Here is a 16,459-nt window from a genome sequence, read left to right on the forward strand (position 1 = left end):
AATCGGGCGAGACTGACCCAGACTTGGGTGGCTGACTTCTGACGCCCAACAATGCGGACCAAGCCACAAAAGTTTGAAAAGGTATCTTTACGCACGGGGCTGACGGCGAGGGTTCTCAGGAAGGACAGCAGCATGGATCAGCGTACAACAGTTGGCTTCTCTGCATCCCTGTGGGAAGACATTTGAAGAGTCTGGAGACATGAACAGCCTCGCCTCTGTGCCAGAGGAGATCATTTAGTCCTGGATTTAGCAGGAGCTCTGAAGGTTTACAGCTGGAGTATCTTGAAGCTTAACGCACTCTAATTTTTGTGACAGATTTGCTTTCAGTGCTTGTGTTTTGGTTTGTGCAACTCTTGGATAATCACCCACACTGCGGAGTCGCTTTTGGAGACGTTGGATCTGAATTACGCACGGGATTCCTCTGACAAATGACAGCTTCTAAGTGGTTTGTTGCTCCCTCATTTCATCCCCTCCGCTCCCTGTATCGCACCTATCCACCGTACCACCCCCATCACCAGGTGAGGTAGACACGGGGAGTGAAAGCCTCTCTGTCTCCTTCAGTGCGCCGTCGTGCGGTCGCGGGCCACCTGGCCGAGGATGTGGGGAGGAGGTTTCCCGATGTATGTCACCGTGATTGTGACTCTGCTCCTGGTCATCATCGACGTGAAAGCCAGTGGGGAGTATTGCCACGGCTGGCACGACTCCCAGGGAGCGTGGAAAGAAGGGTTCCAGTGCCCGGAGAAGATAGACGGCGAGGACGCGATCATCTGCTGCGGAAAATGCGAGCTGCGCTACTGCTGCTCCAGCACGGACGCACGGCTGGATCAGGGGAGCTGCGATAACGACCGGCAGACTCAGGATCCCGGGGCAGAGAGCAAGGAGAACAAGGACTCCGGTGCAGGTATAAGCCTATAACTTGTACGGTTTCAACAACTTTACCACAAATATTATCCACGCTGGTCACCACACCAGTCATCATTGTGAATGGTTTTGAAAAAAAAAAAAAAAAAAAAAAGTTAAAACTACAAGAGAGAACAAAAGCAATAAAAAAGGAACGCCATACAAGAATGATGTATACAAAATAAAGATAAAGATAATTAGTGATTCTGGGGGCCTGATTGTTGTTGAAAGTCGTTTTGGAGTATGGGGACTGTCATAATAAAAGCCTGCAAGAACGTAAGAAAACGAGCAGACCTGTTGCTTCAGTACTGGTCAGTGGTGTTGCTAGTCTCAGCCATTTTTTATTAGGCATATTCCAAATGAACTGAGCTGAAAGTAGCGTATTAATAAAAATAAATGCCATGCGCATTGATGCCATGCCCAAGGCGCATGCACAGGATGGCTTCAATTTGATCGTAAATTGCAGACATGTTACAAGTTTCGGTTTCCTCTCATAAACCCAACAGTCTCACATTGTCTCCCCGTTGAGAGGTTCATCTGCTGCCTGCTCCGGTTGGCAACGACAGCTGCACAGGAGACAGCGGCAGACTCCTCAAAAAAAAAGTTAACTGCACTCACAAATGGCAAACTGTGCCGTGCTGCGCTTATAAATAGCTGTGTTTGTTCTGGCCTGTAACAGTGCAAGAGGGGGCCGAGCTCAGATCACGCTGTCCCCACGGGGATCAAGTTTGGACTTGACCGGATCTTGGACAGTGGCTCACCAAAGGCGCTGACAGCTCTGCGCATTAAAAAAAAAAAAACACACAAATCGCGTTATGTGTCATTTCCTTTCAGGCTCGTGGAGCCCCTTTCCCATCGTCAAACTCCCCCTGTACCTCCGGCTTTAAGGGGATTCTGACCTGCTCCTAACAGGATACTCATAGAAGAAGCTGCATTTAACAGAGGCATCATTACCAAAACTTCAAGCAAAATATATCCAGTATTTGTGTACTTATGTACTAGACAACGTCAGGCTTCCCATTCATCAGCACTTACTTTCCCATAAATTACACTACCATAAAGTCCCTTGAGACTATCTTTGATAAAAGATCAACAAGTAGATGAGAGCACTCCAGAAAAGTAGAGCAAATGTTGGCCAACAGAGAAAAAGGCGACACAGGCTGACATCATGCATCCCTGGAGGATATCATGCCCTCTTTTGGACCTCCAGCTATAATCTGTCATTTGCTAAGACAATCATGCCTTATCACTGCAGGAAGAGGTATATACATTTCATTCAGTGGCCCCCAGCCAAAATAACTTAAAAAAAAAGCAGCTTTTTTTCATTCGAGGCCTATTTCAGAGTGTGCATTTCGTTCATTTTTCATACGCTTGCAGCCTATTAATCATCCAGGGAAAGATACACACTGTAACGTCAATGGATAACAGGCAGGAAATTATTAATGCGCTCAACATGAAGGAACATATGGTATTTAGGAACAGGAGAATGCCCGTGGGATAGTCGCTTGAGACGAGGGAGAGTCCAGCCAGCACAGCCACAAAGACTGTGCCCAAAACAAGAGCTTAAGAGAGGGGGCTGCAGTTACTGCGGCATGGCTGCCTCAGCTCAACTGCAGCAACAGGTGTGGAAGAGTGACAGGGAACAATAGGAGGGTTTCAAGAAGCATGTGCTCAAGATGAGAAAGTCACACATAGCAAGAGGTAAAGAAATAAAGTCCAGTTTTTAAAAGAGCAGACATTTAAGTCCTGAATTGGACAAGTGAAAACAGCTTTTGATTGATTTGATTCAGTGGTACAAAGTGGATATGAACATTTATTCTGTACTCTGTGTAAGTACAACTGTGAGGTATTTGTACTTTACTTTCCAGGCTACTTTATATTTGTAATTCACCACAATTCAGAGGGAAATGTTGTATGTTTTCCTTGACTAAAGCTATTGTACCTTTGTCGTGAGTCCATTACATGTCAAAATCAGAAGATTGAACTGTTTGTCACATTTCAGATGTTTATGCTAACCGTTCCCCAAAGAGAGATGATCCCATTTAAATAATTGTAGGTAAAAGTTTCCAACACTTCCTAAAAAAAAAAAAAGAAAAAAAAATTTCTAAAAGTCCAAAGAAATGAGTTTTGAGCCATGCTAGCGGTGTGGCTCTGTGGATGGCAGTGTCGGTCAGTCACTCCGCCACTTTGGTCTAGATTGAAATATCTCAACAACTGTTGGGTGTCCATGACATTTAGTTCGTGTTCCCCAGAGGATGAATCATAATTATCCCCTGACTTGTCCTCTAGCGCCACCAGCAGGTTTGGTGGTTTTGGCCCAAGTTGTGATTTTGAGTGAAATGTCTTGACATCAGCTATTTGCTGGATTTCCATGATTTTTTACATTCACAGCCCCCTCAGGATAAATTGTAATTAATTTGACCAACACTTTGTTCAAGGCTAAACAAATTAAACTAGAGACATTCACACCAGCCTCAGTTGTACCTCTGGTGTTAAGTAGCAAATGTTAGCATGTTAACACACTGAACCAAAACACTGTAAACATTTTAGGCTACCTGCTAAACAACTTAACATTGCCATTGTGAGCATGTTAGCATGCTGAGATTAGCATTTAGCACAAAGCAACATTTTACCTGAGCAGCTACAGCCTCTCAGAGACTCAAAGGCTTGTTTCTTCTGTCCTGTCCCCTTCGAGACCTCCCACATTTATCTTGTGACCTTTGGAACGGGGCCCAACCCTTGCGTTGAGAGCCACTGGAGTGATTTACCTAAAAGTATATAAACTAGCTTAAACTAGCTCCACCCTGAGCAACAGCAAAATGTTACTTACATGTTGATGCATGATCAAGGATCAAATGATGTGATATATAATTATATATCAGTCAAAGGGTGGTTTTCTGCCTAATGACTTATTTTACTTTTGATACTTTAAGCACATTTTACTGATAATAATTCCATACTTAACTTAAGCAGGATTTTTACTTGTAATGAAGCACTTTAAGACTGCTTTAATGGTATTTGTACTTAAGTGAAGGATCTGAGTATTACTCCCACTAACTTTCAGAGGTGCCTTTTTTCCCCCTCCATCACTGATTTACAGTACCGTGTTTTGGAAAGAAGCTCTGCAGTGAAAATAGGGATGAAGTAACACAAGACGAAAGTTTTTGCAGTTACTAATCCTCATCGTCCATGCAGAAAAAGGGAGTGGGAGCAGAGATGTTGAGGTGGAGGCCATATAAGTGCAGGAAAGTAGGGCAGTCAAAGGCTCCCTGGGACATTTCTGCGCTTGTAACTTATATATGTGTTGCCATAACAGAGTTCCTGTTAAAACCTGTTTACAGGAAGGTGTGTAGTTGTGAGGTGCATTAGCCTCTGAAGTTGACACCGCTCCTTGTCAAAGGGAAAGGTCCCAGTGTGTTTCATGTCACCGTGTCTTGGCCTCCGCTGTCGCTGGTCTGTGTCATGTGTCACTTGGACTTACCACCGCAGCTAACGAATGTCCTCCAGCTCTTAACAGGTTTCACGCACTAATCCTTTTTAATACCCTGCTACTTTTGATCAACATTTTGAAAAGTTTCTCAAGGCCGTGTGGATGTATTTCAAAGACACAAAAGGAAACTGGAGCCAGTTGCCACCTCTCTCTATTTGGCATACAGTTACACCTCATAACACACGGGCACATTCAAAGCGGAAAATAACTACACCCTGCGGGAACAATAAAACACAACTAATCACTTATAATGTAACATGGCCCTTATTGTGTTTGCAAGGTGTTTGTGTGAGTGGGCATGGGAATGGACAAGTTAGGGAACACACCTCAGAGGTGACCTCATCTCGCCTGTCACCCCGTTTCTGCCAAAAACATTCGCTCTGAGCCTTCATTATTTAGCCGAAAAGGTGCTGTTAGAACAAAAACTGTTTTCAAAAAAAAGTTATTCTTGATCATGTTTCAAAGTTGTTGTTGGAGCTTCTCCTGCTCACTGGAGCTGAGATCTTCACACATAAAACTGTCAGGTTTTTTTTTTTACCTATTTAATAATGCCTCTGCTATTTGACCCACCAAATGACCCTCTGATTGGTGGGATTGTGAGAGTTACACAAGTGCTTTCTTTCGAGTCTGATTTGCTGTTTTAAACGAAAAGAAAGTAAAGGTCAGTGAGAAGGAATTGGCTTACTCCTTTGATTTAAAGGGCTGAATAAACTCCCATTCAGCTACATTAAATCAGTCAACTTTAATACCCTTCTTTAAGCAGAAGCCAAGTACTGTAGTTCAACTTGAGTAACTTATTTTCAAAGGGTTGGTCATAAATAGCTGAAGAAAAAAGAAGGGTCACAAATATCTGCTGGCAGTCGGCCTTAAGAATGTCACCCATGCAAACACACATACACACACACACACACACACACACACACACACACACACACACACACACACACACACACACAGGTCTGCAGGGTCGAGGAGTCTGGGGACACAGCAGGGTGCTGAGGATTAAAACAGATCAAAACAAAGTTAATAACTGCTAATGAGAGCCTGAGACTCCCTGGGGACCCGATCCCAGTGTACCTCTCATTCTTCTACGCAAGTCCAAACACCCTGCTCACTCTTTTGTTTCACTGTCTCATCCAATCTCCACTCACATGTAGGAGCGTTGCCTGTGCAGAGAGGCAAGACGTGTGAGTGTGTGAGGCGGCAGTGCTTTCTGAAGTTTAATGTTCATGTTAGAAGAGAACAGAAACAGGTCTGATTGCTGTTCCCTGTAATAAGCATGTGTTTGTCTTCTCTTTCTGTAGTGCCCATCTATGTGCCGTTCCTGATCGTGGGCTCAGTGTTCGTGGCTTTCATCCTGGTGGGCTCTGTGGTTGCTGTGTGCTGCTGCCGCTGCCTCCGGCCCAAACAGGAACTGTCATCAGGAGGTGCGACAGGAAGCGGGGCAGGCAGTGGTCGCCTCTTGGAAACCATCCCTATGATGGCCAGCGCGGGGACCTCCAGAGGTTCATCATCCCGCCAGTCCAGCACGGCCACCTCGTCCAGCTCTTCCGCCCCGCCAGCCGCGCCCCGCCCTGCTCCTCCTCCCCTCATGCGGGCTCAGGCCTCCTGCTGCCTGCCCCCTGATGCCAGCGTCTTCGTCAACATGCCCACTAACTTCTCTGTACTCAACTGCCAGCAGGCCACGCAAATCATGCCTCACCAGGGACAGTTTCTGCACCCGCAGTACATCGGCTACGCCCACCCTGTGTCCCCTACCCCAGCCTTCCTGGATGCCACTCAGGGTGGATACAGACCCCTCCAGTCCCCCTGCCCTCCTCCCACCGGTGGGTCCAGTGTCACCAGTGACCAGAAATACCCTCCTGTGACTGTGTGATGAGGGGTCAACATGCAGACCACTCTGCTGCTTTGTTGTGAAGTTTAACCTGTGAGGGCTGCACCAGAGACCTTTTGGGGGGATGCTGACAGAGTGGAAAAAGAAAGGCAGGGAGTCAGACTCACATGAAGGACTCATAAAGCCGTTGAGGCAGCAGGACCTGCCCTGCTATTGTGTGTGTCTGTTCAGTGTGTGTCATATGATCTACTGCTTGGCAAGTTTAAATGAGCTAAGCTCAGCCTGTGATGGGGGTAAGATGGATGCATAAACAAGTTTCTGTCTTGATGCAAAGACAAAACTGCATATAGGAGGGTTAAAGAGAACAGATGGGTGATAATGCACAGCTCACTGCAGCCCACAGCTCAAATAAAGACTGTGCATGTGTCTGTGTTTGCATGCATGTGTATGTGAGTATGAGGAAAAGATTTTTTTTGGCTTGTATGTGCTGGAATGAGTGATGACTGGATGATTTACAGCAGTGAACTGTATGGAAAATGGATATTCGAACAAAAAAAAAAAAAAAAACAACTATGACCACATGCTGTGTTTATGCCATGTGCACATCTGCACTTGTGAATTGTTGTGAGTGGTTTATACAATACGGTATATGTTTGTGTTGAAAGTATGAAGAAAGAAAGCATGTGAAAAGATGTTTGTACTGTATGTGTGTGAGTTGGTGTGAAGTGAGGAGGGATGTGGACGTATGAGTAATTGTGAGTGAACTGTGTGTAATGGGAAATGCAGGTGGCGTGATGTGAAAGGCAGTCGCAATCTCCCTGTAGACCATTTAAAATGTAATGAAGTGAACACAGGACATAGACTGTGACGCTCCACCCTGCTATACAACCCCCCTTCCTGCCACCCAAAAAGAAAAAACACACACACACATAAAATCCCCAACTGCCCTGTGTGGAAATACACACAGACCCCCAGAAAATTTAAATATTCACGCAAGGCTGACAGTTAATGTACCTGACAAGTGTGAGAGTGTGACAGAGAAGGAGTGAGAGGCAGCTCTCTGAAGATTATGGAGTTAATTATACAGTGAAAACTCAGCCAGCTGCCCCCTTCACTTCTCTCCCATGAGAGGTGTGTGTGCATGTGTGTGTATTTAACACTCCCACAGTTCAGTGCGTTAGCGGAGGGCACCGGCAGCTCCAGGGCAGCTTTGACTCATTATTTTCCACTTAAGGAGGGCAAAGAAATATCTGTTATTGGTTGTGAATCAGAAGAAAATGAGTTAAGGTTGCATTTTTTCCACTGTTCTGTGTACTGTTGTGCAGCTGGGTCACTGGTAACTCAGTAACATGCAACTTGAGGAATGTACTGCTCCACTGAGCGTGCAGCCTACAGTCCTGAAACCGGCATCTTTCTGTACCTCATCTGTGCTCAGAGCATGTCTGTAAGATACAGTTGGCAGCTTGTGTGTGACAATATAATCGACAAAATGATGTATGAAAATCGGCCCATTTTCATGCACGAGTGACATTTTTCGTACGAATTCTCCAAAAATAAACTTTCAAACAGAGTGCAGTGTGTTGAGAGCTTGCGTGTTTCAGCATTTTGTCTCCTTCGACTGACAAAAAGCGCATGACAAGCAATGCTTTGTGCTTTAAAGGTGGATTTCTTTTGTTGCCACTGCGCCTCTGGATAAGTGATATTTACATACACACACTTGGAAACTTGGTTAACAAAAAACAAATGTGTGGCGAATGGGTTTTGCACACAGAGCTGTCTCGAATTCTTAATCCTCTTGAAACACAAACACTCTCATACTTAAACACTAATTACACCCATTCACAGACAGCTCTACCACCCACAGAGGACAGAACGAGTACCTGTCACATCACCCGACTCAGAGGGAGGAGGAAAAGTACACTGCAACAATGGACAGTTTGAAGCTATAGCAATGTGGAGGTGTAGTTTTGGCAGGCTCAGAAACTCAGCTACAGTAATGTGGAAAGCGGAGCGGGCCGTTGGGGAGTCACTGGGGACGAGTTGAAAAGCATAAATGTCTCTCTGGCTCCTGCTCGGCCATGGCCCGATGGATTCTCCATCCTGAAGCAGCTGTAGTTGGTTTGGGCTGGGCCGCATCCAGGAAGGTGGGTGGGGAAAGGGATCTCCAGTTGTGCTGGTGGGACAGAGGGAGGTGGGGTATTAATCGGCTAATGGTCTGTCTACACTGACTCTCCTGAGTTTAAACAGGGAGCGTGGGAGAGGTTTGATTCTGGCAATATATGAAATCATGCACTGTGTACAAATCAAGCCTTTTTGATCCATTTTAAGCAGAAAATGTAAACTGCGCCAACTGAGTGGACAGCTTCCAATCAAGAAACAGAGACATGCAGTCAGGCCATGGATTGATTAGATTTAATGATTAGGACTCAGATGGACAACCCCCGTCTCCCACCCTTTCAGTCTTGCATTCCTGAACCAGAGTGTCCTCAACATTGAGCACACAGACAATAGACTCGACATTCAGACAAATCCCAGAGCCAGAAAAACACATGATCCAGGCGAGTGTCTCAATCAGATCCCTTCTGTTTGGGTGCCTATCAGCACTAGTTCAAGTAAAATATTCCCTCTAAGACACGTCTCCACATATGAGTACAAAAACAGGCATTAATGAAAAGAAAGAAAATTATAAACACATACACATTAATGTCCACTTTAATAAAAAAAAGAGAAAAGAAACAGTCCAGTAAAGAGAGGAATTCCAACAGAAGTGAAGGAGGAAGCTCTAATGCCAGGCTTGCTGCTTCTATGCGAGCTGATGATGCTAGACAGGCGGCATCACAGGAGCGGTCATAAACACCAGGAAACAAAGTGGATTCTTAAAAGAGAGATGTGAGGCTGCAGGGACTAGGAGATGGAGTCGATAGGCAGGAAGAAATGAAGGGAGAGATAAGCCAGAGGAGGTCCCAGTGGTGTAGGAGGGGTTGCAGCAGGGTGGTGGTCCAGTTTGGCGTGAGCGTTCTGCCTCAGTGGCATCTCTGTGGTGTTTGGCAGTGAGGCTTGGTGCTGTGATGGGACAAGAGGTGGATGTTTGCCTGTAGCTGGGGTGCAGAGCTCCGGCGGTCCTTGGTTTTTGCTTCCCTCCTTCCCTTTTAAAAAGGAATTCAGCGGCGCATGTGTGTGTGTGTACGTGTGTGTGTGTGTGTGTGTGTGTGTGTGTGTGTGAGTGTGTGTGTGCGTGTTTATTTTGACGTCCCCTCAGCGTCCCGCGTCGGCATGTGATGACAGATTAGCTAAACCCACCTCACAAGAGAGATGAGAGGGAACTGTGGAAGCTAACACACGCGGGCCAACACACATGTACACAAACACAGCAGCGCCAATGCGTGCAGACATACATGCACAGGCAGATATAGACGCACTGGAATGCACATGTACACACACACATACACACACACGCACACGCTTGTGCACACACACACGCACATACATACACACACATAAACACACAGTAGCATGAAGCAAACCCAGTCTGTGGGGTATACAGATATGAGTAGCAGTCTCTGAGTTTGACTTGTCATGTCTGTGCGTGGATATGATTGCTCATGCTTGTGCAGCTCGTGTGAGTTTGAAGAATGTTTATTCCATAAAGTCGGCCTGGTCCCCTTCTCTCAAGTCAGTCCTCCATGCGCCAGCGACGGTCTCCACGCCTGACCGTGACCCCGCCCCGAACGAGGGGCCAGGTCATAGTTCCAAGTAAGGCCACAGCAGGGGTCGGTCACCCGGCATGAGGGTGTTACGTGAGTCTGTCTCCACTGTCGCCTTGATAAGTGTTGCTACGGTGAGCCGGAGCCTTGGTCAGGGGTGGGGCTAGAGGCTTGGGCGTTGGCGGGTGGTGTCGTAGGAGCGCACTACCTGGGATTGGGACACCACGCCGTGCTCCTCCTGAGAGAAGGCATAGCCGTCTGCAGAGAGAGACAAGAGGAATGAATGTTGGGTGTTCTGCAGTGCAGCACACAAAACATTCTGCTGAGTACTTTGGTTGTTTGTGTGCAGAGTCAGTTCATGTTTTGAGGCTGTACCTTTGCTTCTGCCACAAACCACTGCCTCAAAACTTAACATAAAGTTGAATCGTGTTTCACAAAGGCGGTATTAGTTACAGGACTATTACATTGGATTAGCCATCTAGGCACTTTGTACAGGGTTTCTATTTTTCTGGTCACTCAGTATATGTGCTCCTGGCCAAGTATACTGGGAATCAATTTGTCAGTTTGTTGTTTCTGGGCTGCGTAAGATAGAAACACTGAATAGCATTACTTTCTCTCTCCATTTATTGTGCACAGTTTGCCAGATTTTGAAATGGCACCCAAACAAACAAAGGAAACAAATCGAGCTTGGCAAGAAAGAAAGAATACAGAGATCAACACACTCTATTCTTCTCTTTGTCTACATCCTTAGTTTATATTGGCAGAATATGTCTTGATTGTGAACCTTAATATCTGTTTTTGTAAGACTTTACCTCTTGTAATGAGACAAGAGACACAATTCTCTCTTTTCCACGCACAGCTTACTGAAGCAACTGATGACCACTGACAATAACTGGATATCATCATGTGCTAGTTTTAAGGCCTGCATTGAAGCAGGGTTTGCATAACATTATAGTGTGTGTGTCTGGACAGGACACTCACGTGACACAGTCTGTTGCACTGAGTTTGAGCGTCCTACGCTTGAAGGTGTTTTCCTAAAGACTCTTGTCAACAGATGGGCCCGTTCGTTTAGACTGAGGAGAAAGGAGAGAAAGATCAGTTACTCCACAGCGAAGGTACATGACCACTCAGTTACTGGAAATTAAAGAGGGAATCTCCACTACTATCACTACTACACAACACCATTACTAGCTACCGGGATACATTTTCTTAAGGTTTTTTTCCCACAGATTTGAGGCAGCCTTGTGATTAAAGACAGTTCTTAATGTTTCAGCTGTCCTTGAGCAAAACACTGCAGGATATAAGCCAAGAGTAAATCTCTCCTTCACGGATCAACATAGAAACACACAGATCAATGAGTTAACAAAATGGATTTAAGACCAGAAAGCTGGCAGGAGGTGGATTTGAGACTGACTGCGTTTGACATCCAATTTAAACCAACAGTAAGTCATAAACTGGCTGCAGGGTAACAGGGCATCCACAGTAAACTATTCCCCAGCTCCCCACTCCTCTCCTCTCCTCTTCTTCCCCCTCGTTCCAAGAAGAAGACTAGATCCTCTGTTCTGAGACCACACGCCGTCACGGCTCCTCTCCTCCCGTGACCAAAAATAACTAAGGCCTTTCCAGATATTTCACAGAAATGCATGCACGCACACACACACACGTTGAGTCTGATACTTGCGTCATTAGGCAAAGGCGTTGGATATAAACGCAGGGACACTTGTATTGCCGATGCGTCAGAAAGGTTTTAGCCAATTCCCTTTGAAAGAATATATTCATCTTCCGATGGACCATTAAATTCACAAAAGAGGGGTTTCCCTGGCTCTTATGATGATCAACGGACTAGTTTTGGACAAGAGCCAGCCGTCCCAAGGTTAAAATTTGGACCAGGCGGTTAGGAAATTCTTAATACTGTATGTGACTGTTGGGAACCTTCACTAGAGTTTTTGTCAAAATAAAAAAAAGAAAAAAGTGAGGGGCTCTGAAGTTTGCTCAAGAAGTCTTTGGCCAAAAAAAATGATGTCTGTTAGATAGATGACAGTGCGGAGTGAATGATAAAAGACTAAGTGGTGGCTGGACAAATACATGAAAGGCTCATGCATCAGTACGACTCAAGCTGTCCTCTCTCCTTCTCTAATGTTTCTTCTGGCTATCCTCTGATTCGAAAAGGCCCAAGGATGTGCCTCGTTTGAACTCTTCCCTCGAGACGCTCCTGTACTCTACCTTTCCACCCCCTTTCCCATGCCTACCCCAGGACCTCCCCAGGAACTACAAACACAGATGTGCTTGTTTCCATTTTGCTCCATTGCTTCTTTGCCCACTACTCTTATTCTGAATGGAGAGGGCCCCAGGATCCTGTCCTAGGTTTAAAGCAAGGTCAGTCCAGGACGGGGCCCTGCGTAGAACTTGAATAGAGTACTTGATTAAATATATTTTGTTACTTTCCACCACTGCTAGTGAATAGTCAAACCTCTACAATCTTAAGTACATACTGCATCTATAACCTCCTAATAATTTTCCCCAAAACTAAACCATGCAATCGTTTCTAACACAGCTCTAGTGACACCATACACACAGCTAAATCACAGCGAGAGCACTAAAGACAAAACCAGAAGACACACCAGGTCTGTACAGCAGTTCAAATTGGTCCACCTATGAAGCAATCCAGAGATGAAGGAATGGAAAAAAAGGCACATAAGGAGAGAAATAAAATGTAAAGATGATACTGAGGACAAAGGGGAACGAGTGATGAACAGATAAACAGAGGTGTGAACTCAGTTAATGGAAAACGAGGAAGCGAGGGTCACTCCAAAAGCAGCCTGCAGTGGGGCACACAGGTCATTTGAGGTCACAGTTCACACAGTGGGACAGTGCAAACCCAGAAACTACCTCTGTGAGCATGTGACAGTTCTGGCGCTACAGCGGGACCTCAGCCTTGGCTTCGGCCCTGTGGACGGTGCCACCGGGGAGTTAGAAATACCAACATACAAACAGAAACATACTGTACACTCAATGGCCCCTTTGTTAGCTGCACCTGTACGATCCAGTGCAATCCAACACAACAGCTCAGCCACATATTCTTCCTTTGCAAAGCTTGAAAGGGCCAGTTTTAGTTAATTGAACAATATGTTTATTATTGAGATTGTGGTCCATGGTGGTGTTGAACCGGACTGAACTTTATTATCTAATTTATGGCTGATGTGATTGCAGTAAATTTTGCAGGTGTACCTAATAAAGTGGCCACTGAGTATATTACCCACTGTATGTAGAGTTTTACACTAAATCTGCAGATTATAATATGAATGTGTTATTCTTGAGGACTGTATGCAGTCATACTATTTCAATAACCCTATACAAGTCTTAAAATAAATGAACTGGATGAATGAATGCAGGTGATATCCCATGATGCTTTGTAACACACTACACAGTAGATACCTGCGCCCGCTAGCATCCCTAAGTACAGCTGCCCCTGGGTCAACGGCCCGAGCCTCCAGCTCCTGCACCTCCTCTAGAAGAGACTTCCTCACAGTGCGACGTGTGCTGCAAAGCAGAAATAAGCTCATCAGACCCATGAAGGGGCATTAGAGTGTTTTACTTTGCAGACATATGTGATTCATAATATGAAGTGTGCGTAAGTGTTGACACAGACTCAATATGGGTTATGTAAACGCTTCGGTTAAGTTAAATAGTCTCTGTATGGATTTCCCATGTATTTATATTAAATGTGTTCTACTTACGCGGTCCAAGCGAAGTCTTTGAGTAAACACGCAGTAGGCACCAGGACCAGGCCCAGCCAGAAGTGCCAGCACTGCATCACCTTGCCAGCCTGCAATGACAACACACAGGCTCCATTTATTTCTCCGTATATTAATTCAAATTGAGTATTAAGTCATTTTTCTCCGCAACGAGCGCAGAGAAACACATGCGGAAAAGGCAGAGAGAAATGTGAGACACAGCACATAGAAAGCTATTCACAGCATAAAAAAAATCTGAGCTAGCCAGAGTTGTTAGCCAAAAATACTTAACGGCTTTCTCACACCCTGTATCTACACCACAAACTGGATTTAACAGTGTTCCCACAGCTGAAATACAATGCTTCTGTGATGATAAAAGATAAAAATGCCAGTGAGTAACCACAGACGCCCCCATACCTGTCTCTGCAGTCCAGCTGCAGCCAGCCCCATTGACCTTTGACCCTCATTCTCCATCCGTCTCCAGGGATTAATCTTGAATCTAACCACTGTCTGAAATTGTCAGTCAGTCTGTCTCCTTGCCTTTTACTCCTACTCATCTCTTTCTCCTCTGGCGCCCTCCAATCTTGCTCTTTCACAACTTCCTTTACTGACTGTGTGTTCTGTTGCTTGTCCTCGCCTGTTACTGTAAATCCCTCCATTTTCTCTTTATTACCCAATATCTCCTCTTTGCTTATCTGCAAGAGCTCTGTGGGGTTTCACAAACCTAAGTCTTTGTCTCTAGGCGTGAACCTTTAAGTCAATAGTTACAAACACTCAACTTCCACTACTTTATTGCCCATATCATGTGTTTCCTGTGTCCTGCGTTTGTATCCAGAGATACAGAGACAATTTGGTTCCCAGAGGGAGAGGCAACAGGGGGAAAAATTAATCGAAAAACCATTAGGAAACATCTTCTGTAGCAGCTGGGATTGCAACCAAGTCACTGATGATCCAACTGGATTCATGTGTCCTCTATATCTTTCTGTATGTGACAAACACCTACATGCAGAGGAACACAGTTCATTTTTACAGCACTGGACACATGTTATATCACACTGTCTTTAAACACTCTGAGGATGGAGGTATGCTAAATGATCTTCTCTGATTTGTTATATCCATAGAAACAGACTGTTGGTATGCACTACTTTATAATCACCACAAATCACATGTAGCTGGACACGCATAGCACATTAATTCTCATATGCACACACAGTTACTCTGAGCAGAAATACACAGCTCTTTTCCATCCCATACCCCATGGACAGATGGAAATATAGATAGCGGGAGCAGGGGAAATAAGAGAGGTAATAGGGTAGTTAGGGGGGATGATGGAGAGTTGGGGGGTGGTGGTTTAGTGTCTCTGACCATTCCCCAGTTAGACAGAGCAGCTGCAGATATTTGACCGCATTCCTGATTTCTGACACAAATTGAATTAATGGGCTGAGGGGAGTTTAGACAGCCCTGTTCCCTTCTCCTCCAAAGACTCAACACACTCAATGGGGCACCTCTTCTCACCCCCGCCTGATGCACAAACTCTAAAATGAGTCTCCCAATCAAGGGGACTCCACGCACACTCTCCTCACCCCCACTGGACCCTCATCACCATCAGCAGCAGCCCACCCTCTTGAATCAACACCTCCACAGAGGGCTGTAAAAGAGCGGGGCTCGGGTGACATGCAGCAGGTGCAGGAAGCCTGGTGAGAGGGGCTGGTGGGGCATAAATCTCCCCCGGGGCTCCAGCAGTGCCGACGTGGAACACCCAAGAGGTGAGTCTCATAGGCGCCATGTACTGGCAACCAAGAACAAGGGAGGGGCAGGTGATGGAGGTTACAGAAAAGAGATGTAGAGGGAAGGGCTATTTTAACCCCCTTCACCCCCTGTTAGTGAAATGACTGACACATGTTTATGGAGAGGGACTTGCCTGGCCCAGCATGTCAGGGGCGATGGGGATGGTGGGCCAGATGGCGGAGTAGACAGCGAAGAAGACCATCCACAGCACCATGCTTCCCCATACTGCCAGGTGGGAAAACTACAACAGAGAGAAAGAGAAAGACACAAAGAAGAAGGAGGGCAAAGAAAAGCCAAAGGGAGGAGAGGATGGAGATTAAGAGACAGAAAATAGAGACAGCATGAGGTCGAATAGTTTACATACAGCCCATCCGAATATACACAACCTTTCCCTTCCTCCTTCCCCTGTCTTCATCCTGCTCTCTGTGATCTGCTGTAAGGGGACACTGTGTGAATTCCAGTGGGACCCTGCTTCATTACTGCCAGGCTGTTGTGTGGACAGCTGAACGGCCAAAAGTGTCAGCGCCCTTCTGTGCATCTTGCCAATCTCTCTCTCCCTCTCCAGCAGTAGAAAGCAGCCAAATCATGTCTCTGTCACGCCCCGAGCTACTGTTGTCCCAAACCCTACATCCATCTAATTTTGTTCCAATACAAAAAGGTGAGAACCAAGTACTCGGTCGGACTCTTAGTTTTGTTTAATTACTCTTTGTTCAGATATTTCCTTGCTTAAAAAACAATGTTGTTAACTGTTTAACAGTATTTAAACTGAGGCAAAGCTCATGTACAGCTGTTCAGGTTTTGTCTGTATAAACCGCAGTCATCTCATACTATGAGTTTCTGCACCTTCGTCAGACATCTGGCATGTATATGTATATAAAAACAGCACACATGCTAACATTACTAGTGTCAGGGGTGTCAGTGCTTTTAACCCATGCTGCCTGTTGATGGTCTGGGACAAATCACAGGTAATTTTACTCACTCTTAAAGCTAACTTTGTGTACATGTCTTG

At 45.5% G+C, this 16,459-nt stretch overlaps 2 protein-coding genes across 7 annotated transcripts in view; one reads left to right on the plus strand and one right to left on the minus strand.

Moving 5' to 3' along the window:
• shisa2b (shisa family member 2b) lies at window positions 1–6,771 on the plus strand. Its single transcript, XM_076760993.1, has 2 exons — window positions 1–901; window positions 5,695–6,771. Exons 1-2 carry the CDS (start codon window positions 598–600, stop codon window positions 6,264–6,266), a joined length of 876 nt encoding a protein of 291 aa, XP_076617108.1. The 5' UTR covers window positions 1–597; the 3' UTR covers window positions 6,267–6,771.
• A 1,843-nt stretch (window positions 6,772–8,614) lies between these two features.
• The window catches only part of atp8a2 (ATPase phospholipid transporting 8A2), a 48,304-nt gene continuing 40,459 nt past the window's right edge, over window positions 8,615–16,459 (minus strand). For all 6 annotated transcript variants that reach the window (XM_076721421.1, XM_076721419.1, XM_076721420.1 and 3 more), the window contains 5 exons: window positions 15,584–15,691; window positions 13,666–13,754; window positions 13,364–13,468; window positions 10,910–11,001; window positions 8,615–10,186 (listed from right to left, as the gene is read on the minus strand). In XM_076721421.1, the coding sequence (XP_076577536.1) occupies window positions 10,092–10,186; window positions 10,910–11,001; window positions 13,364–13,468; window positions 13,666–13,754; window positions 15,584–15,691 (489 nt within the window). In that variant the 3' untranslated portion in view covers window positions 8,615–10,091. The remainder of the gene's footprint in view (window positions 10,187–10,909; window positions 11,002–13,363; window positions 13,469–13,665; window positions 13,755–15,583; window positions 15,692–16,459) is intronic.

The sequence above is a fragment of the Chaetodon auriga genome, chromosome 21 (assembly GCF_051107435.1).
Source record: "Chaetodon auriga isolate fChaAug3 chromosome 21, fChaAug3.hap1, whole genome shotgun sequence".
Taxonomy (NCBI): Eukaryota; Metazoa; Chordata; class Actinopteri; order Chaetodontiformes; family Chaetodontidae; genus Chaetodon; species Chaetodon auriga.

Excerpts from the sequence above, each read along its gene's own strand:
- shisa2b (XM_076760993.1), top strand. The coding sequence starts at position 598 with ATGTGGGGAGGAGGTTTCCCGATGTATGTCACCGTGATTGTGACTCTG. Across the intron at positions 902-5,694 it reads GAACAAGGACTCCGGTGCAG|TGCCCATCTATGTGCCGTTC; the intron begins GTATAAGCCTAT and ends CTCTTTCTGTAG.